Source organism: Bos indicus, chromosome 20, assembly GCF_029378745.1.
Source record: "Bos indicus isolate NIAB-ARS_2022 breed Sahiwal x Tharparkar chromosome 20, NIAB-ARS_B.indTharparkar_mat_pri_1.0, whole genome shotgun sequence".
In the NCBI taxonomy this organism is placed as follows: domain Eukaryota; kingdom Metazoa; phylum Chordata; class Mammalia; order Artiodactyla; family Bovidae; genus Bos; species Bos indicus.
The window spans coordinates 41,275,147-41,297,665 of record NC_091779.1 but is presented as its reverse complement, the minus strand read 5'-3'; the positions used below and the strand labels follow the sequence as shown (position 1 = coordinate 41,297,665).

At 45.8% G+C, this 22,519-nt stretch overlaps 1 protein-coding gene across 2 annotated transcripts in view; it reads right to left on the bottom strand.

Annotated features, from left to right (window-relative positions):
* MTMR12 (myotubularin related protein 12) overlaps positions 1-22,519 on the bottom strand; it is a 68,608-nt gene that overhangs the window by 29,355 nt on the left and 16,734 nt on the right. Inside the window, exons 2-6 of one of the 2 annotated variants that reach the window (XM_019982915.2) lie at positions 10,119-10,179; positions 7,538-7,680; positions 5,968-6,040; positions 5,006-5,136; positions 3,156-3,249 (exon numbers count right to left, since the gene is read on the bottom strand). In XM_019982915.2, coding sequence (XP_019838474.2) covers positions 3,156-3,249; positions 5,006-5,136; positions 5,968-6,040; positions 7,538-7,680; positions 10,119-10,179 — 502 coding nt within the window. Of the gene's footprint in view, positions 1-3,155; positions 3,250-5,005; positions 5,137-5,689; positions 5,846-5,967; positions 6,041-7,537; positions 7,681-10,118; positions 10,180-22,519 lie in introns of those variants that run through there. The other variant, XM_070774794.1, reaches the window with a different exon arrangement.

The window sequence follows — 22,519 nt, the reverse complement described above, 5'->3', positions numbered from 1 at the left end:
AAGGCCACAAAGGAGAGGGCCACGTTGAGGGTTGGGGCCCATAGGCCAAGGGCCACGTCTCGGTGATGGGGACTTCTGCCCCTCACCCTGCCACTCCCTGCAAGGAGGAAGGGCTCAGGAGTGCTGCTCACGCAGCCCAGCAGGTGTGCAGTGGTCCTCCCCACAGCACTGCCTGATGCGGGTGACATGCACCAAAACACCCTTGGGTGGTCACACAGATCAGTTCGTTCCAACCTGTGCACATCTTTAAAAAGCAAGCCTTCTGGGGAAAACAAAGTGTTAAATTAAATGCCCACCTGGTCCTTTTAATAAAACCACATCATAGTACAAAGAGTGATAATACAAACAATGATTTAAGAAAAAACAACAACAGTAATGAAACTTATATAGCACTTAGGATGCTAAGCACTATCTGAGCACCTTTCAAGTAATAACTCAATCCTCACAACCCTACAGGGTAGGCAATATTATTTCCTTCATTCAGACATGGCACAGAAAGGTCAATTAACTTATCCAAGGTCACATAGCTAGACAATGGGAGAACTGGAATTCAAACCTAGACAGCATAAATTTTCCATAAGGTTAATAGATGCAAATAAACTTCCCCACAGACATAAGTAATACCAATATTCCTATTCAAGCATACTAGGTCATTTTCTTAGCAACACAGGTAAGTTCTTCCTTGAAATGCCACGTCACAAACATTTAGGACCTTTCAGCCAAAGCACATTTGTGAATTATTAAACCTGAGAAAAATGAAAGATGTTCCGATTGCAAAGCACCCATTTCTACAAACCCCTACACAATAAAAAAACTAACTGGTCCACTTGCACCTCTCAGTTATAACCTTTACTTTATCCAAAAAAGGAGGCTGGAAGGAGAAGAAAAGGATGCTGGAATTTGAATAGAAGACAAGATGCTACACAGCCTGGACATTCTGGCACAAAAAAACCTCCATAAGGTAATGAAACTGCCAGGGTCAGTCAAGGTAAGAGTTTTGGCACACAGCTCGACACCTGCGGGGGAGCTGGGATACGTCCTGTGCCGGTCCAGACCAAGAGTCAGGATACAAGGGAGAGGCAGAGCTCCTAACAACAGTACAATTTTCACATGTAGACCCAATAAATGTTCACACAAGTACAGCAATCAACAAAGAGGCTGTATTTTGTACAACTCGTACTGCAACGTGCTGTTGTCAGCCAGCGCCCCGCTAATCAGCATGTACACGTACTGCTACTGTGAAAAGACCGTTCACAGACAGGAACTTACTACACGAAGGCGCAAGCTTTAGGCTCAGACTACTAACAGTGCTAAGTACACTTTCATGCCAATGTAATTCTCCGGGCAGAATCTGCCCTGAATAAGCAGTTACACTCTCAATTAACCCTCACTCAATGACTGTACCCTATGTGCTGTGCATTTAACAATCTACAGTCTTCAAAACATTCATGGGAATCATTAACACTACTGTTTTTCCAATGAGAAAACAGAGGCCTCAGGAGTTAAGTGCCATCCCCAGGGTCTACGCTACTCGGCAGCTGGACAAAGATTTGAATTCAGGAGGGACAGACCTGCAAATTCACACCTTTTCTGCAAGATCACCACAGTTCGCCAAATGCAGCCTGCTCTCCCAGGTATCTTCATCTCTGCACACGCCAATCTCGCTGCCTCAAACACTCCTGAGTGCCTTTCGGATACTCCACAATCTCCACCAGCAGCTCAGGCCCGGCCTTCGCCCTCTGACAGCCCTCCCTCCCCAGCGTGGCCGGTCCCTTCCACCAGAGCACACAACGCTCTGACTGGTTGCTCTTATTTCTTTTTCTGGCTGCGCCATGTGGCGTTCAGGATCCTAGTTCCCCGACCAGGGATTAAAGCCGGGCCCCCTGCAGTGGAAGCACAGTGTCCTAACCACTGGACCACGGGGAATCCCCTGACTCAATGCTCTTAGAGGGCAGAGATTCAGTCTTGTTCGTATTTCCAGGGTGCCTGACCCAGAGCAAGCATTCGAGAAACATTTACCAAGTGAGCAGCTGGTGACAAAGCAACTCTGCATTCCACAGAGCCCGACATGTGCAGGCAGGACATGTCACGTCCCTGAAGAGAGGCTCATGGCACACAGGATCGGTCGACCCCAACTTCATGTTCAGAGTGACGGGCAGATAGGGACATAATGTACAACGTGACGAATAAATTAACACCGCTGTGCGTTTATGTATGGAAGCTCTTAAAGAGAGTAAATCCTAAGGGTTCTCACCACAAGGAAAAAAATTTTCTGTTTCTTTAATATCATGTCTATGTACGACGATGGACATTCTCTAAAATTACTGTGGGCATCATGTCATGACGTATGTAAACCAAGTTGTTATGCTGTGCACCTTAAACTTATACATGCTGTGTCAATTATATCTCAGTAAAACTGGAAGGAAAAAAAAATTAAAATACTAATTTGGAATTAAAAAAAAAAAAGGAATGGGAAGAGCAAGTGAACAGATGGAGGGGAGAGATCCAGAGAAGGATGAAGACAAACATCTGTGGAAACAGTGTACAACACTGGGCATTATTAATAGCTAGTTCAGATGACCACAGTTTCTTACTAAAAAGATTGCTCTCTTTTTCAGGGAACCAAATGGAAAACATTTGGAATTTCAAGTTTTCGAACCAAACTGGTTTTCGGATGTGCTCTCTTCTGTACAAGTGTTCCATTCCCCATCCCCAAATATTTGCTATAAAGCATGTCCTGGCTGTTTAAAAACTTTCTAGAATGCAAAACTTTTTTTTTAGGGTCTTATGAAATGAAATCAAGCCTATTAAAGTGGAAAAAAGAACCCAGGGACAGAAAGGGTGATTTTAGACTTGTCTCAATTTTCTTTCTCTATAGTCTCACGTTTCCAATGACAATCTATTGATTTTAATCTTTCATAAGAACCCATCAAATAATCCTTCACAAAAAGCAAACAAACCTAAAAGATAAGTTAAAGCAACAAAGATCACGGGAAAGAAACAGAAACCTTTTTTAAAAAAAGAAATTTGAATCAATCACTCAAGTAAGAGGTGACTCACTGCTAGAGAAGATGGGGGGAAAAAACTCATGGATGGGTTTTCTCCCATGAGTTGCAGGTAGGAAGGGTCCTGCCTAACTGCGGATGAAAGCTTACCTGGGCTGTTTCGTGCTGCAGTCGCGTAGGAAAACAGAAACAGTCGTTTAAGCAGTTTAGGGGCCTGGGTATGATGAATTATGCCACTGACAATCTAGAAAGAACCAAGTAATGGATACAGTCATGCTTTTGGCGAGTAAACACTGACAGACAAGACCCAAGTTGTCTAGGTTTTCAGTAATGCCCATGGGCTCCGCTGAGCAACATGCTAACTCTCACTGAGGTCTGTATCTGTGATATTATCTCTTGGAATAATGCCACACAAACAGAATGCTAACTATTCTGTCAGGTTTTTTAAGAGCTTTGAATTTCTAGGGCAATTTTTAAGACATAATCTAATTTATCAAAGACAGAGTGCTAAAAAAAACTTAAGTGCCATATTCAGACACTCCAAAAATCTGACATGTCAAAAATGTAAAGAAAAAGAAAGTGAAGTCGCTCAGTCATGTCTGACTCTTTGCTACCCCATGGACTGTAGCTCGCCAGGTTCCTCTGTCTGTGGAATTCTCCACGCAAGAATACTGGAGTGTGTTGCCATTTCCTTCTCCAGGGGATACTACCGACCCAGGGATTGAACCCGGGTATCCTGCCCTGCAGGCAGACTCCTTACCATCTGAGCCACCAGGGAAGTCTTTCTAAAGATGTAAAGCTGATATCAGATAATAACCAAGACACTGAGCTATTCCAGTCTATGTTATGGCCTGAAGGATCTTCTTCTAGAAGACAGCCTTCCTTTGGTGGCTCAGACGGTAAGGAGTCTGTCTGCAATGCAGGAGACCCAACTTCAATCCCTGGGTCAAGAAGATTCCCTTGGAAAAGGGAATGGCAACCCACTCCAGCATTCTTGCCTGTAAAATCCCATGGACAGAGGAGCCTGGCAGGCTACAGTCTATACAGTAGCAAAAAGTTGGACACGACTGAGTGACTTCACTTTCTTTCTTTCTAGAAGATAAGGAACTCAATCTACCATGCTTTTTGTTTGAAGTTCCAAACAAAAAGTATATTTGGACAGATGATAAAAATCATCATTCAAAGTGAAGTTTCTTGCTTCTCAGGGAATTTTCCATATCTATACCATTTCTTCCTGCTCAGAACAGATACTGGGGTCATGTTTATTATTCTAACCAAACTCCCGCACTACCTGAAAGAAGATTAAGGGGATATCTAAAAAGAATGTCTAATGACTAACTGTAGCCAAAGCCAACAGATAAACTGGCCTCTCGCTAAAGGTTTCCCCTGATGCATTTACCATGCCAGTGGCAAGTCTGAGACCTTCAATATCTTAAGAGAAACCTTGGAACTTACAATAATCACTGTAACCAGTTCACCCAGTTACACACCTCAATTTGCTGCAGCAACCAGATTAAGTAAGTGACCAAAAGCACAGGCTCATTTGGTGACTCATTTTGCCCATGACCATGTACCTCCACCTCCCTCCACATGCAACCACGACCTTCCAGACGTCAACTCCTTCATTCGGGAGTTGGGAGTCGCTGCTGCTGCTTTTGGAAAAGCTGGCGGGGCGGCGGTAGGGGACTGCTTCTAGCTGCTCCATCCATCTTCCCCTCCCTGACTGCCTTCTGACCCTGGTTTCCCACCTCCTACCCTCTGAAGCCTCTGGGAACAAACATGGTGTGAATCGAAGGACTAAACGTAGCATGTGCCATGACAACACAGTCCTGCTCTACCAAGTTATCTCTCAATTCTAATCAAAGCACATGAGGTTATAACCAATTTCAACTTTACAGAGTGAAAGGCTCCCCTCAACCTTCGCGCAGTGGAAGCAAGAACTGAGTAAGTGGGGAAAACCTGATGGGAAATAAAACCTAAAAACACATGCGACTAGTTACCCTTTTGACTTCCTCTTCTTTTGTGTACCTCAGACAGAAGTGGAATACCCGGAGGTCTTTACAGTGGATGACCAGCTTCTCAGGGTACTTCTTCAGCTGTCCAAAGAGAGTCTTTTTTTTCTCATCAAACACTACAAAACAATGAAATCAACAAGGGAAATAAACAAGGTAGACTGCTAACTTCCAAGGAGGCCTTTCAAAAGTGAGAGGAAGGGCGTCTTCTTCTCAGTAACCATTAGCACGGCCCCATCACACCCAGCTGGGGCCTGTCCCACCCAGCAGGCCCCCCGCCCCGTCCCACCCAGTAGGAGCCTGGGACTCTGCAACAGCCAGAGCTCCTCACTCCTCCTGAGGAAGTACAAGACCAAAACGGACCTGCCACTGTCAGCAGAATCAACTTCTGCAGAAAACCCAGCTCTGAAAGCTGAGATTATGAAAGATGGGAGATCATTAGGGACCTGACCTGGGACAGCCGACTCCCAGGTTTATGGCTAGGGCCCCTCCTGACCATGAGTTTGGACATCCTGGTGCTGGAAACTCCATAAATGGCTACTGAATAGTTGCTCACAAAGCCTTGACTACCAAAATAGAGAAGTGATGTCAAGAGAGGCTTTGTGTAATCAGCAGAATAGACAGCTGTGTGTGGTACAACAGACTTTTACAGTTTAGCCTTTAAAGTAAGACCTGCATAGCTAACGATGACATATGACCAACATCTAGCCTGTAATGGCACCATGGAGTATTAGAAAGAACAGGTTCACGTTCAAGTCCAAGCTTCTCCAGCTAATAAGCTCCTCTTCAAATAAGCCACTTCACATCTCAGTTTTATCATCCAGAAAACTGATTAAGATAAATGGGTGAAGAAATTTTAGTAAACTATAAAAGGCCAAAAAAACAAAAAACAAAACCAACCCATCATTACCAGCTGTACATTCAAAGGCCTGGGGAACACAGATACTTACCTCCATAAATCTGATCAACACAGTGGAGGGTAATGTCATTTTCTCCTATGACCTTATTCTTAAACTGCGTTTCCTAAAAAATTCAAAAGGAAACAACTGTGATTCCTTGCTCAGCACTGTTAGACACTTACAGGCACAATGAATTACTATCCCCAACTCGCATACTAAGAAAAATGAGGGGCGGGTGGGGGAGATGGGCGAAGGTGGTCAAAACGTACAAACTTAGGTTATATTATAAAATAAGTCCTGGAGATGTAACATACAGCATGATGACTACGGTTAGTAACACTGCACTGTACATTGGAGAAGGAAATGGCAACCCACTGCAGCGTTCTTGCCTGGAGAATCCCAGGGATGGGGGAGCCTGGTGGGCCACCGTCTATGGGGTCGTGCAGAGTCAGACACGACTGAAGCGACTTAGCAGCAGCAGCACTGTACATTAGAAAGTTGCTAACAGGGTAGATCTTAAAAGTTCTCACCACAAGAAAAAAGTTGTACAACTATGTGAGGAGATGGATGTTAACTAAACATATTGTGATGATCATTTCACAACACATACATATCCCAAATTCATCATGTTGTACATCTGAAACTACTACAATGTTATATGTCAATTCTATCTCAATAAAACTAAAGAAAAAATAAATGAAGAGGTATATGCCCTAAACAAACAGGGAAATGTCACATCCCGAGGAAAAGGACAATGAAGTAGCAAAGTGTGTGAGAAATGTTGTGAATACTCGTTTTCAAACCCAGGCAGGACATGTCAGTCCTGGGCTGCTCCCAGGCAGGCCAACAGGCCAGGCAGCTCTGAGAGGTGCTGGGAGGTGGCACGCAGGTTCAGATTTTTCTACCCAAATGCAGATGAGTGACAGGTGAGTGACAGAGCTATGAGAGGGCAGGAAGAAAACCCCAGGAGAGCCACATTTCTGCGAATGCTATCTCTGCACAGGACTAGGAACTAGGCTGTTACCACAGTGGCGGCACAGACGCCCACACTGTGAGGCAGCGAGATGCTGCATGGCCGGGCTGACCGGCTTCCAGGACCACGCCGTGTGCTCTGAGCGGCGCGGACAATCCTTTTCTCTCCTCTGCTCGCTCTTCATGAGGGGGACAAGTCTAACACAAGAACACTGCTGCTCGGTGCAGAGCAAACACAAACCCAAACTCAAGTGCTGCATTCAGCACCAGTCTCATAACTGTACTTAGGTGCTAAATTTGGGGAAGAGTTCAGTGCAGAGAAAACATGGGGAACTAGTGCATTTGGGGAGCTGTGATTCCCCTGAGCGACATGTACCGCACTGAAATACAGAAGAAAATAAAAAAGTTGACGGTGTGAACCTATGAGGCCAATGCAGGCCAGCACGACGTGAGGCGCTGGTAGAGCTGCACAGTGGTCCTCCCACCAAAGGGAGGTCCCCAAGGAGGGAGAGCAGATCACGGGTGAGAAGGACTCTGGCCTTTGTGTTTACATGCATTAAGGGCAAGTTGCTGAGAAGCTGGGAAAAGAGACAACGGGGTAACAGGGGCAGTGCTACCCGAAACTCAGCCAAGTGCAGCTCACACGCACATCATTATCCAGGGCAGATTCATCGTCACCCAAGAAAGCAATCTTGAAGTCTGTGCAGACAAGCCTCCCGTAGATTCCACGCTGACAGGAATCTTCCTGGACACACTTCAGTACTGTGTTGGCTTCACACAGCAGCTGTTCACCTGATGGAAACCAAAACAAGGTGTCCTGAGAGTCCTCAGGCAACATACAGAAGGCAAGCAGTACAAGCTTCCCCGGCTCTATTCCTGTAAAGACAAACACAGGCCACGACACGGCACAGGGGAGCTGCAAAACCCAGGGGGGAGATGAAGCAGCGTGGGGCCCACGGAGAGGTGGAATCACAATGACTCAGATACACCTTCACACGGGGCACTTCTATCTTCTCACTGCAAATAATGGACGTGTCCAAAGAGGCAGAAATGACCTAGGCTACACCGGCAGGCACAGATCTTAGTGCTTCTACTACTTGAACCCGAACAGATGTTCTGTACCCAAGCAGAAGCGGTACCCAAGCGAGCAAAGCCAGAAGGGCTGGCCGGCAAGCTGTGGAATGTAGTTCTCGGGCTCCCCTTCCTGCGAGAGTGGCCATTCCTTACCCCGGAAAGAGGACGGGGTGTGTGCCTGGTCCGGAGCTCTCAGGCAGCTTCCTCAGGCCGAGGGGCTACAGCATGACCACGCTCAGTCTGGCTCCGCAGACAAGGATGGGAGGAAAAGGGAGGTCAGAGGTTTGTGGGAAAGCAAGCCTGTTTCCTCTCTTTCTTCGCTGAGCGTGTTTCCTCTCACTATGTCACCTTTCCTGCTCTCTGCAGACGCCCAGCAGCACGGGAGCTGTATTTCCTGGTGACAGAGAGAGCCAACTTCCGTCTCCAGTCAAAGAGATGAGGGTTTAGGGATAGGCAGGAAGCGGAGAGGCTCATGAGGGCCGGATGGTAAGGACAGAAAAATAAAAGGAGGATACAGGGAAATGAAAAACTAAGTATAAAATTAAAAAAAAAAAAAAAAACCCACCTAAGCGTAAATACTTTGTGACAAGAAAAAACGGAAATTTTCTCCTCATCCAACAGACAACTATCTTCTTAAAATCTCCCTCTGGATTTTCCCTCCAATGTCTTTAAATTTACCATTTGGCTCAAAATTAATCTATTCTAACTTTCAATATGAAAACAAAGAATTTCAGATACTAAGACTATGAAGGGACACATAAAACGTTTCACCTTGTTTTTTTTCTCTTCCAAGTGGTTAAATAAAATAGAAATACAGGAAGATGGTTCCGTCACGAGCTCAGCCTCTACAGAGAGGTCAACATCTATAGGTCAGCATCCTGAAACCACCAGGCTTGAAGAAAACAATGAAGTGATGAGGGCCTCACTGGGGTTTAAAATGGTCTCAGAAAAAGTGCCTTAGCTGAGTCCAAGGTAGAAGGCACGTGAGCAAGGCTTTCTGTGCTTTCAACCCCTGGTGTAAAAACAGCTTTAAAAATAAATAAATAGAACAGCCTTAACAGTGAACCTCTCCCAAGCCCAGGCAAGCCATATGGGTCCATGGTCAGGCACTGGAGACCTCGCCACACTTGTCAGCCAGTACAGACAGACGGAGTCTCGGGTCATATGAGGCACGAGCTGGGAAAGATCTTAATCTAGTCTAGGAAACCTGGGCTGCACACCGAGACGAGACGTCAGGAATCCAGGGAATGCGAGAATGTACGTAACACTAAGCTGAAGACAAAAGTAAACTTCCGAATCTGTAACCCAAGAAAAGGAAATAGAATAGGGTATATGGATTGAGATTTAGGCCATTTTTATAGGGAAGAGCCTTTGACACTTAAAAACATTTTTTTTAAAAGTTAGAGATTCTGATGTTTACCAAATAAGGTGGATCAGTCAGAAACTTGTGCATATTCATCTTGTCTGAATAAAAGGGAATAAAATTGAAAGAACCAGAATGAGGCCTTAATTGTTTTGGGAAATGTACCTAAAAATACTTATGAAAAAAGCTGGAAAGAAAGAAAGCAGAAGAACTGAACGCACAACTCACAGGATAGCCCCATGTATGGAGAGCCTACACCACCAGGTCTGTTTCTGAATTCAGAAATGATTAAAACTCGACTTACGCTACAGACAGTCACTCTCCTCCATCTCAAAAAAAAAAAAAATTCCAACCAATCCAGTCTCCTTGGTGATGACAAACAGCAAGCCCTGGCAGCACAGGGCTGGGGAGTTGGTTAAGCCCCACCAGGGTGGGATGTAAGGATCTAGAAGGGACCAGGATCTTCCAGATAGGGACCAGAAAAGTTGATGGGGCCAAGTAAGGCAACCTGAAAAAAGACCTCATTTGCTTACAAAGAGGTGAGAATTTCCCGCCTTTATTTTCATCCGCTGTGGGGAGGGGGAAACAAAAATTCTTTGCAGATGTTGTAACACTCAGTCCCAGGGGTGCAGTTACTGAACTAAAGACCTTGATATTCTGGTCCAACTCATTATTGTCACACACTGTGTGGATGAAAACAAAGGACTTTATATATAGTGCTACTAGAAATGACATAATTTATTTCTGGCTTTGAATTGCACATGGGGAGGTACGACACTAACGTGACTGTTACCTGGCAACAAGTGGAGAGTTACTTCCTTCTCCGTTGTTTCCTTTTCGTTTGTGTGAATTTCCTAAAAGAGAAGAGCAAAAGCGTAATATATTTAAGGGCTCAAATGAATAACATAAAGCCATACTTTCAGAATACATGCTAAAACATCACGTTCAGCAGCTTTTTGTTTATTTGACAAGCTAGGTGTTTTTTTTAAATTGAAGTATAACTGATTTCTCAAATGGTAAAGACTCCACTTGCAATGCAGGAGTCCCGGGTTTGATCCCTGGGTCGGGAAGATCCTCTGGAGGAGGGCATGGCAACCCACTCCAGTATTCTTGCCTGGAGAATCACCAAGGACAGAGGAGCCTGGTGGGCTACAGTCCATGGGGTCGCAAAGAGTCGGACACAACTGAGCAACTAACGCATAGCTGATTTACAATGTTGTGTTAATAGCTTTTAAAAAGTAATTTAAAAAAAACTTTTAAGAAAATAGGTACATTTGGTTTATTCTTTTTTTTGGCAGCATAGCATGTAAGATCTTAGTTCCCCAACCAGGGACCGAACACCAGCCACCTGCAGGGAAAGCACAGAGTCTTAACCACTGAATCACCAGGGAAGTACCTAAAATATCTTTAACTAAAGAAGCCAGAAAATTTCAACACGTCAGTTCAATGGATTACACTAACGATTCAGAAGTGACAATGATTAGGAGGAGCCCCAGGGATGGGCACTCCCCACATAGAGGAACAGATGTCACTCAGCAAGGCAAGGCAGCTCGAGCAGAGTCAGAGAGAGAATGGAAGACAGCCCAAGAATGATTCCCTTCTTCCTCCAGTGAGGATCAAGGATCAAAAACTAAAGTAGACTGCTGTGTTTCTGAGAAAATGGACCTGTGTAAAGGGCTTGAAGGTAAAAACAAGAAGCTATGAATGTATCAAGTCAATACTGATCCATCTACTCTGCAGCATGTGCATGCATGCTAAGTTGCTACAGGCATGTCTGACTCTGTGATTCTATGAACTGTAGCCCACCAGGCTTCTCTGTCCATGAGATTCTCCAGGCAAGAATACTGGAGTGGGCTGCCATGCCCTCCTCCAGGGCATCTTCTAGACCCAGGGATTGAACCCATGTCTCTTCTGTCTCCTGCATTGGCAGGTGTGTTCTTTACCATAAGCGCCACCCGGGAAGCCCTGCAGCACACCAGGGCTCAGAAAAGGTGGCTGGGAAGATGTTTGCTCATTCTAAGTGACCTAAAACCAACAACAGTGCCCCAGGATGCAATCATTTCTAGTAAAGAATCAAGGCCAGGTTCTTTTCTTTTTTTTAAATGTACTTATTTTGGGCTACACTGGGTCTTCATTGCTGTACACAGGCTCTTTCTAGTTGTAGAGAGCAGGGGCTACTCTTTGCTGTGGTTGCACGGGCTTCTCGGTGGGCTGGCTTCTCTTGTTGCAGAGCATGAGCTCTAGGGAGTACGTGCTTATTGCTCTGCATAATGTGGAATCTTCTTGGACGACGGATTGAACCCATGTCCCCTGCACTGAAGGAAGATGCTTATCCACTGCACCATCAAGGGAAGTCCAAGGCGAGGTTCTGTGTCACTGTTTCTCAATTAACAATGTCTTCAAAGGCTTCTATCCAGGGTTCAGTGTTTCCCCGATATTCAAAGATAACTAGCAATCATTTCAAATCCTGAAAGATGATGCTGTGAAAGTGCTGCACTCAATATACCAGCAAATTTGGAAAACTCAGCAGTGGCCACAGGACTGGAAAAGGTCAGTTTTCATTCCAATCCCAAAGAAAGGCAATGCCAAAGAATGCTCAAACTACCACACAATTGCACTCATCTCACACACTAGTAAAGTAATGCTCAAAATTCTCCAAGCCAGGCTTCAGCAATACGTGAACCATGAACTTCCAGATGTTCAAGCTGGTTTTAGAAAAGGTAGAGGAACCAGAGATCAAATTGCCAACATCCAGTGGATCATTGAAAAAGCAAGAGAGTTCCAGAAAAGCATCTATTTCTGCTTTATTGACTACGCCAAAACCTTTGACTGTGTGGATCACAATAAACTGTGGAAAATTCTGAAAGAGATGGGAATACCAGACCACCTGACCTGCCTCTTGAGAAATCTGTATGCAGGTCAGGAAGCAACAGTTACACCTGGACATGGAACAACAGACTGGTTCCAAATAGGAAAAGGAGTATGTCAAGGCCGTATACTGTCACCCTGCTTATTTAACTTACATGCAGAATACATCATGAGAAACACTGGGCTGGAAGAAGCACAAGCTGGAATCAAGATTGCCGGGAGAAATATCAATAACCTCAGATATGCAAATAACACCACCCTTATGGCAGAAAGTGAAGAGGAACTAAAAAGCCTCTTGATGAAAGTGAAAAGAGGAGAGTGAAAAAGTTGGCTTAAAGGTCAACATTCAGAAAATTAAGATCATGGCATCTGGTCCCATCACTTCATGGGAAATAGATGGGGAAGTCGTGGAAACAGTGTCAGACTTTGTTTTTTTGGGGCTCCAAAATCACTGCAGATGGTAACTGCAGCCATCAAATAAAAAGACGTTTACTCCTTGGAAGGAAAGTTATGACCAACCTAGACAGCATATTAAAAAGCAGAGACATTACTTTGCCAACAAAGGTCCGTCTAGTCAAGGCTATGGTTTTTCCAGTGGTCATGTATGGATGTGAGAGTTGGACTGTGAAGAAAGCTGAGTGCCAAAGAATTGATGCTTTTGAACTGTGATGTTGGAGAAGACTCTTGAGACTCCCTTGGACTGCAAGGAGATCAACCAGTCCATTCTGAAGGAGATCAGCCCTGGGATTTCTTTGGAAAGGAATGATTCCTTCTTTGGAAGGAATGATGCTAAAGCTGAAACTCCAGTACTTTGGCCACCTCATGCGAAGAGTTGACTCATTGGAAAAGACTCTGATGCTGGGAGGGATTGGGGGCAGGAGGAGAAGGGGATGAGATGGCTGGATGGCATCACTGACTCGATGGATGTGAGTCTGAGTGAACTCCGAGAGTTGGTGATGGACAGGGAGGCCTGGTGTGCTGCGCTTCATGGGGTCACAAAGAGTCAGACACGACTGAACGACTGAACTGAACTGAACTGATGATTTCCATCCTGGGAGATGCCAATAAATGAAGCCTCCCTGACACAGTGCCTCTCAAAGCTGTGGAGCATCAGGTCATCTGGGGGCGTTGTTCTCCACCTCCGCAGACGCTCAGGCCCCACCACAAGCCTGAGGAATCAGAGTGTGGGAGCCACTGCTGAGTCTCTTGTCTGTAAACACTCCCCAGATGACTCTGACACACTGCTCCAGGTTACACAAGAGAGACTGTTTTTTGCATATGTAAATGCTAGGAGTGGATTTGGTAATTTAGAAATTCTCATTGAGAGTTTTCATCATCTGTCATGGACAAAGAACTAAATTAAAGCACAATTACTCTTGACAGGTTTATCATCTTTGTCTGAGGAAAGCAAAGCTATGCATTAAATTCAATCAGCTGTTAGAAAACTAGCAATCATCTTTAGTACTTGGAATTCAGTTGAAAAACTGAAGCCAGGACAGAGAAGACTACCTTATTGTTACGCTGTCCACAGAAGTATCATCTTCCGACTTAAGGATTTTATACTATCCCCAAATTACCGACGTACATCAATTCTTGAAATGGTTAGTGAAATCCTTTGTTTACATCCCATGAACAAGACAATCAGGAGACATCTTTCAGGACGGTCCCACCCCCCAAAACTCCCTTGTCCTGGACGACTGTTCCCTGCTTCCCTAACCTCCTTCCTGGAGAGAACCACCTCCTTCCCACCACCTGCATGAGCTAACAGATAAGACATACTTGCAAATAGCTAATCATTTTATCTCCCCCATTAATTCGGCTGAAGGGCTAAGAGAAGCTAATCAAGCTGGCTACTTCAACTACAGACTTTGTAGCATGTGTGCTAAGTCACTTCAGTGGTGTCCGACTCTTGGCGACGCTATGGACAGTAGCCCACCAGGCTTCTCTGTCCATCAGATTCACCAGGTGAGTATAATGGCAGGGACTGTCGTGCCCTCCTCCAGGGGATCTTCCCAACCCAGGGATCGAACCTGAATCTCTTGTGTCTCCTGCATTGGCAGGCGGGTTCTTTACCACTAGCACCACCTGGGAAGCCCACAGACTTTGTAGATTTGGCTAGCTTCCCTGGTGGCTCAGAGGTTAAAGCGTCTACCTGCAATGTGGGAGACCTGGGTTCGATCCCTGGGTCGGGAAGATTCCCTGGAGAAGGAAATGGCACCCCACTCCAGTATTCTTGCCTGGAGAATCCCATGGACGGAGGAGCTTGGTGGGCTACAGTCCATGGAGTCGCAAAGAGTCAGACACAACTGAGCGACTTCACTTTCACACAACAGCAGAGAAAGCTGTTCTGTAGAGAATGAGACACATGAAGAAGACAGGTGGAGACAAAAGACCATCCTCCAAACAAATAGCAGTCCAGGCCTGGTCTCCATAGATTTCCAGGCTCTGGTGATGCCCAACCACGCCTCTGGCCCACAGTTCCAAGCATCACACCTGTATCTTTATAACAGACTCCCTTGTGAGCCAAAGCTAGCTACAGCGATTCTGCTGACCGTCACCAATGGTATTGACTTCGGTCAACTGCACCAACAACAGAGAAACCAGAGATGATGGACTCATGTCATGCAACATGTCAATGTGCAGTATGTCCAGGGCTACAGGATTAGGAACTGACATCAGAGACACCGTCTCACATGAGTTAAGACTGGCGGAAATCACACACCAGACCTAGCACCTGCCAGTTCAACCGTGTGGATTTTAGGTGAGGACGTATGAGGCCTCCAGGCTGTAAAACCTCACAGGGTTTCACCATTATTCAAGCGGAAAGAGCCCCCCCCTGGATGGCGTGCCTTGGCTGCAACCCCCACAATCCCTGAATGACCTCTCAGGGTGTAGGGGCACATACTACTCCCTGCTCTGCCCTTTCCCACATACCAGGTAAAGCAGAAACTGCCTTAAAAACAAAACACCCCAGGGACTTCAAGTGGTTAAGACTCCCGCTTCCACTACAGGGGGTGCAGGTTTGGTCCCCAGTCGGGAAACTAAGATCCTGCGTGCTGCATGGCGTGCCAAAAAAAAATCCCATCATGTTCTCAGCCTTGTCTTTTCCAAACTAAGTCATACAGTGTATGTATTTGTGCACACACACACACAAATATACATGTATATGTATTGTTCAGTCGCTAAGTTGTGTCCATCTCTTTTTGATACCATAGACTATAACCCACCAGGCTCCTCTGTCCATGCGATTGTCCAGGCTCTTGCTGGACAGAATGCTAGAGTGGGTTGCCATCTCCTTCTTCAGGGGTCTTCTTGATTCAAGGATTGAACCTGCGTCTCCTGCATTGGAAGGGGGGTTCTTTACCACTGAGCCACCTGAGAAGCCTATATATATGTACAGATGTATATAAAAGCAGAGGATGCTAGGCTTCTAAAGATAATTGAGGTTTGTACATGAAAAAGGAGAAGAAGGAGATTTCTAAGAAACAAAGGTAACTGAATGAATCTCTACCAAGTGCTAGGTAAACAGGAGCTCACAACCCAGTGGGGAGACGAGACAATACTAACACACTGTTGCGCCATATGCGACAGGATGATGCTTTAACGAAGGCTCTGAAACCTTCTTAAACACAAAAGTGGGGACCTGACTCAGTAGAGGGACCAACAGAGGGCGGGGAAAGGGCAAACTGTTCAAGCAGTCTCCCTGGAAGTGGCTCACAAGGAGTGTGCAGGAGTTCAACAGATGGACCAGCAGAGGGAGGAGGAAAGGAAAGACACGGTGCAGACATGGTGACAAGGAAGGCCGTTTTAAGGAGTCTGGGCTTTATCCCGTGGGCTGTGAGGAGCAAGGAGTTTAAGCAGAGTGCACTAAACACATGGTGTTTACTATCTGCAACAAGTGTCTTTCAGGTAACAGCACAGGACTATGTCAGAAACCTGGGTGGGTTCTGGCCTCCAGAGCAAGCGGGACCATCTGGGCAAGTGTCCTGGCCTCGGAGTGCCCGCCGAAGAGAATGGAATCAGGAGCTGCACTGCCTGCCTGATGATCACATCATGACGGCACAGTGAGCCTCATTCAGTATTTGTGCTCTCAAAGGAGGCAGGGTCCATGGTGGCTCGCCCTCACTAGAACGGCAAAGGAAGACCCCTGCAGACCAGCTCTCCATTCTAAAACACAGGCACGACAGGGCACCCCGATCTCAGAGGGGGAGAAGAGAAACCTACCAGAAGCATCTCCTTGGAGAAAAAAGGAAAGGACTGGAGGCCTTTTCCCCTCGTGGAAAAAGGGAAACTGGAGACTCACCCTTGTCTTTTTCAAATGCCCCAGAAGCTTATTACACATTTTTCACTTTAAGAGTAGTCCTTGGTACTTCCCTGGTGATCCAGTGGCTAAGACCCAGTGCAGCCAAATAAATAAATAAAAATAAATATATTTTGTAAAGAGTAGGGACTCCTCCTCGTCTCTGGAATAATGTTAAATACATTCTGATGCTGGCAACAAGTTGCTGACCAAAAGCTGATCTGAGAAAAAGGAAAACCCACCAAGCAGCTAGGTCGTGGAGGAGCCACATATCTCATGAAGTGTGTGGGAAATTTGAGCGTGAGAGGCGGTGGCAGAAAAACCACCAAGATTTCTAACAGTGCTTGACTTCCTACTAAAGCTGCCACTATTCATCAGACTTCCTTCAGCTGCAGACAGGGAGAGGAGAGGTCAGAATAATGAGGTAAGATGCACACTGCTGCCGACAAGCTAGTGTTCAACAAAAAGGAGTCTAACCACCCAGCGCATGTGAGCGCTTGCCTCAAATGCCACTAAATAACTTTGTGTGAGTGTGCTGTTAGCCGTTCAGTTGTATCTAACTCTTTGTGACTCCATGGACTGGGACCCACCAGGCTCCTCTGTCCATGGGATTTTCCTGGCAAAAATACTGGAGTGGGTTGTCATTCCCTTCTCCAGGGAATCTTCCCAACCCAGGGATCGAACTTGGGTCTCCTGCATTGCAGGCAGACTCTTTGCCATCTGAGCCATTAGAGAAGACTAAACAAGTAAACAGCTTTACTTGTCCAAAACCCAGGTCATACAGCAACCTCAGCTATTTGAAACACTGCTGAAAATCCCAAAGTGAAAAAAGACTTCTGAGTGGTAAAGACAGGTGTGTCCAAGTTTGTACACGGCAATCAAGGCCCTCCACAAGCTGTCAGTCTCAGCTTCCACTTCAACTGCACACGTTTAACTATAATAAGTCACATTTATTAAGTTCTATGAGGTGCCAGATAAGTACTCGTCCTAAGTGTCTCATTAAGCCGCATAACACCAGAATCAGTACTGCTTCCATTTTACAGATGAAGAAACTGAGGCTTAAAGAGGTTCAGGAACTTCCCTTTAATAGGAAAATAAGTCACTAACCAAGGGTTCGGCCCAAGCCCTGACTAACTCCAGAGCCCACATTCCTTGCTGCTGTGTTCCAACAAACACGGTCTCTAGTTTCCCACCACAACACATCCATTGCGTGTAACAGAAAACCAGTCTCCTGCTACAAAACTCATTAGAACAAATTAGAAAAATTCCCTTACGAGAACTGAACTCCACTGTACAAGGCTTTGCCTCGTACAGGACAGAAGCACATGAAAGCAAGTGCCAGCTGCGCGCCTGAGAATCTGCTAAGAGACTGTGGAGCAGCCTGGCTGTTTCACTCCACTGGCTCTCAGTTTTCTCTAGTGTCTTACCAAGTTCATATTCAGGATGCACACATCTCAAAAGTGTGGTGGACCTAGAATCCTGGCAAAGGTGGAAAAAGGGAAGGCTCTGCAGGTTGACCACTGACCTTGAAAAGAATGGGGCGGGGGTCTCTACCGTGAAGCTCTCCTAGGCCAGATGCTTGTAAATGTTCATGTCAACCCTTCACTGCTTACAAGGGCTCTGAGTCAAAAACCAAAATTGTTATTCTCAGTTTAATTTCATCCAGGCAGAAGGGCAAATTCCAAGAGGCAACATAACATCCCTAAAGGTTCCAAAACACAATTTCTTTCGATTACATCTGGCACCAAGTGCTAAAAAGACATAATACAAACATTTTTATTTCCTCCAAGTTGCTCCACTGCTCTAAAATGGACACTTAATACTCTGTTTTCTCTGCTAAAATAGAAAATCGGAGGGAGAAGATGCATTTGTGGCTACATATTAGGTGGCAATCCATGTGTATCTCAGAACAAAATTTACCTTTTTTTTTTTTTTAAAGCAGAGTTGTATTTTTAAAACAGCATAGTACTAAGAATTTAAGTTTTGTCTTTCCCCTGTTTCTCCAAACTTCTCTCTGTGCATGTATTAAAAACAAGTAATACAGACTTGAGGCAACAGTCCAAACCCAGCTCTGGTACCTGCAGACATGAATTTGGGCTTGCCATTTAACCTGACTGAGCTTGGCTTCCTCCTGTGTGAATGGAAACAACACTGCCTACTATGAGGTTATGAGCAGAAGCAGGTGTAAACACCTGGCATACGTATTCAGCAAACGAGATTTGTTACAACTATGGGACTGAGCAGAGTCTGTCCTCCTTGATTCCTGTCTTTTTCTCTCCCTTTCCTCTGATGATTAAATAAAGGTTTCAACATACTACTTAAGAGCTGCAATTATTTAAGATTCTGCATGAGCAGAATAACCTCTGCTCCTCTTGTCAGTCCTGTTTCCCACGTTAAACGAAACTGACTCCACACAGGAGACTTCTCAATTCTTTTTTCTGGGGATCAGAAAACTCCTGCAATTAGCAACACCCAGACTGGTCCTAATTCCATTAGACTTTGACTACACAGGACTATCTGAAGTCATGGAAAAAGAAACGGCCTTTTTCTATTAATAGGACTTGTTTTCTACAATGAGTTAGGTCTGGTTATTTGGTGTCTTTTCTTCTGCAATAGAAAGTATTCTGAACCCACTTACAAGACCAAAAGAGTAAACTAACAGCTTCCTTAAGAGAACACCACATCCCAGGAAGAGACTGCTCAGGCACCGTGACCAAAGGAAAGTTTTCTCAACTGCTGAGTTTATTCAAAGCAGGTTAAACTGAGAATTCCCTGGTGATACAGTGGTTAAGACTTGATACTTTCACTGTCGTGGGCCTGGGTTTGATCCCTGATAAGGGAACTAAGATCACACACACATACACACACACACACACAAGCTACTGAAAGTTGGTGACAAATTGAGAATAAAAATTTATATAAGCACTTTTGTACTGGAATTTAAAGAGCCATACTGCAGGCTAATATCACTACTATCTAATATCTACATCACTAATATCTAATCTGTCTATCACTTCAAAAACAGTATAAATAAGCACCATCACCACCAACCACCCCTTCACCCCTGAAATCAAAATATACACCAGTCCTGAAAAGAGAAATTATCTAGGGGACTCCAATAAATCAGGGTGTGTAAACAGGAATGAAAAGGAAACCCTCCCCTTAGAAAAAAAGTGAAATTCTCCCTTTTCTCTGGGAAGCCACCTGTACAGGTTGGGGAGAAGGCAGGGAACACAGAATGTAGAGTTCTCACATCTTAACAGCTCTTTTGCTTACATATTTTTATAGTATTTTCTTTTTTGGACCCCATAAGAAAAACACAGAAAGAACTAACAAATACAGAGATAATATTTTAATATTTCAAAGTGTTTTCTCTTTTTTTGAGAAACAAGAGTTGTAACATCTGCTGTTGCTGATCCTGGGGGAATTAGCATAGCTAAATGGAGAAGAGGGGAAGCGGTTAACAATAAGGCACAGCCCACGTCTGGATGCGCCAAGGGTTATGGGACACAATGAAATTCCCACGTGTACATCCTCCTCCTGACCAAGCTGAGTTCTCAATGCGTAATAAGCTGCTGTCTTCATGGGCAAATTTACTGGGCAAGTGATTAAAGGCTATCCAACTTGACCTTTACAACTGGATGAGAAAATACAATCTCTTCCTTACTGACATCACAAATTACTCCATCGTGACTCAGGGGTTGCTGGTGAACTGCAGAAATCACAAGTGTCCACTCTATGAACGTCAAAGCGGCTACCCTCGAGGGCCAGCCCTTACGGAGGCTGAGAGGTGAATAACAGTAACAAACATTTCTAGAGCCTTAGGTACCAGGCACTGTTTAAAGGGCTTTATACTTATTAACTCATTTAATCCTCACAGCAAGCCTTGAGGGAGGGCTCTTATACCCACTCTTCCCTCCACTCTGCAGGTGAAGACGCTCAGCTAGCATGTGGTGCAGGTGGAAGTCAAGCCTGACAGCTGGCTCAACCTGCGTTCTTACACGAGGCCACATTACTTCTTCTGTGAAATGAAGGAAAACAGCACAGGAAGATCACTGAATGCATCTGCTAGACAAGCATCACTGAAAGAACCCACAGTGTTTGTTGTTCAGTCGTGTCTGATTCTTCGCGACCCCATGGACTGTAGCCTCTGTCCGTGGGATTTTCCAGGCAAGGATATTGGAGTGGGTAGCCATCCCCTTCTCCATGGGATCTTCTGACTCAGGGATCGAAGTTGGGTCTCCCACATGGCAGGCAGATTCTTTACCGTCTGAGCCACCTGGGAAGCCCCAGGAAAAGCCTCAAATTGTTGTGGAGAGGGAAAGAGGCTGAAAGGAAAAAAAAAAAAATACATCTACCCTAGGAGTAATGGCCGCTGTGTGGGGAAGAACTCAGGGGCTTCCTCAACACCACCCGAGAGCTCAGCTCTACGACTTACTCCACTCCATCCTCCAAGGTCGAGGTCTCTGTCACTCCAACCAACCCTCGAGAGTTCTGCGAGAACCTTGTGTGGTCCCACACTCCAGGAAAGGCCCCAAGGCAAATAACACAGTATGGTTTGGGCTACCCTGTGCTTCCCTTCAGAAGCATGTCATCTAGGAGTCCCCTTTACACCTCCTTCCCCTTCACCCTCAGTATCCAGTCTTTGACCAAATCCTTGGGTACTGCCTATTACAGACACCCAGAGCCCATGCTCCTCTCTCACCTCCACCAGGACCAGCCTAGTCCAGGCTTTCTTCGTTGCCCACGTGGAGCAGTGCAGCAGCTTTCCAACTGCTCAGCCTGCATCTGCCCCTCTGGCACCCACTGCCCGCCCTGGAGGGGCAGTGGCCCCTCAGGACACAGCCCGCTCTGGGTGACCAGTGGGAGAAGGACAACGACCTGACAAAGCCCGCCAGGTCCTGCACAGCCTGGTCCCTGCCTCCCTGTCCAGCCTGGTCCCCCTCACCCTCCTCCTCAGTCTGCATGTCGGCCACACCGGCCTTCCGTCAGCCTCTCGTACCTGCCAAGCTCCTTCCTGCCTTGAGTCCAAGCCCCTGCATGGAATGCTTCTCCTCTCTGCCCTGTGAGTTTCTGTGTACCCATCAGACCTCAGGACAAGGGTCATTTCCTCTGGGAAGCCTTCTCTGCCATCAGGTTCTTTAAGCCCTCTGTATCTTTCCCTCTTAGCACTTGTCACAATTGCAGTATCACATTTGTTTATGTAATTATTTAAGTCTATCTCCCCATCAGTTTGTAAACTCTTTGAAGGCAGGCTCTCTGTTTTTCTGTTCACCATACTGCCCCAGAGTCCAGTGTGTGTCCATGTGCATGTGCGTGCTAAGTCGCTTCAGTCGTGTCTGACTCCTTGTGACCCCATGGACTGTAGCCCACCAGGGTCCTCTGTCCATGGCATTCTCCAGGCAAGAATACTGGAGTGGGTTGCCATGCCCTCTTCCAGCAGATCTTCCTTACCCAGGGATCAAACCCATGGCTCTTATGTCTCCTGTATTGGCAGGCAGGTTTGTTACCACTAATGCTGCCTGGGAAGCCCCAGCACAGGCCTTGCAAACAGTAAGTGCTCAAAAGATTTCACTGAGTAATTTAGTTAATAATGACTTTAAGTAATGAGAGGTTTTTAAACCACTCCAGCGGGGGCCAGAGAAACATTTGGAAGATTAAGAGACAATATCTAGGCTTGGGCATTAACATGGGCGGCATCACCAAACGCTCTCATGTTACTGGAAAGAACATTCCATTGTAGACTGTCACGCATATGACATTCATCCAGAAAGACTGAAAGTCGTGGAGCCTGTCCAGTGAGAGAGGCAGGGCAGCAGCCACCATGGATGGACTTGGTGTCCTCCCAGGATCTCACAGGCAATTCAACCAGCGTCCAGGGACGGCTGCTTCTACCCTTTCCCTCTTCTTTGGAGCAGTGGAAGCTTCTTAACTGTCACCTGGTTTCAGCAAAGGGCCCTGGGCTCCCCCTTAACCCTCTGCTCCTTCTGCCCTTCAACTGTGACACTCCCTGCCCAGCTGCCTTA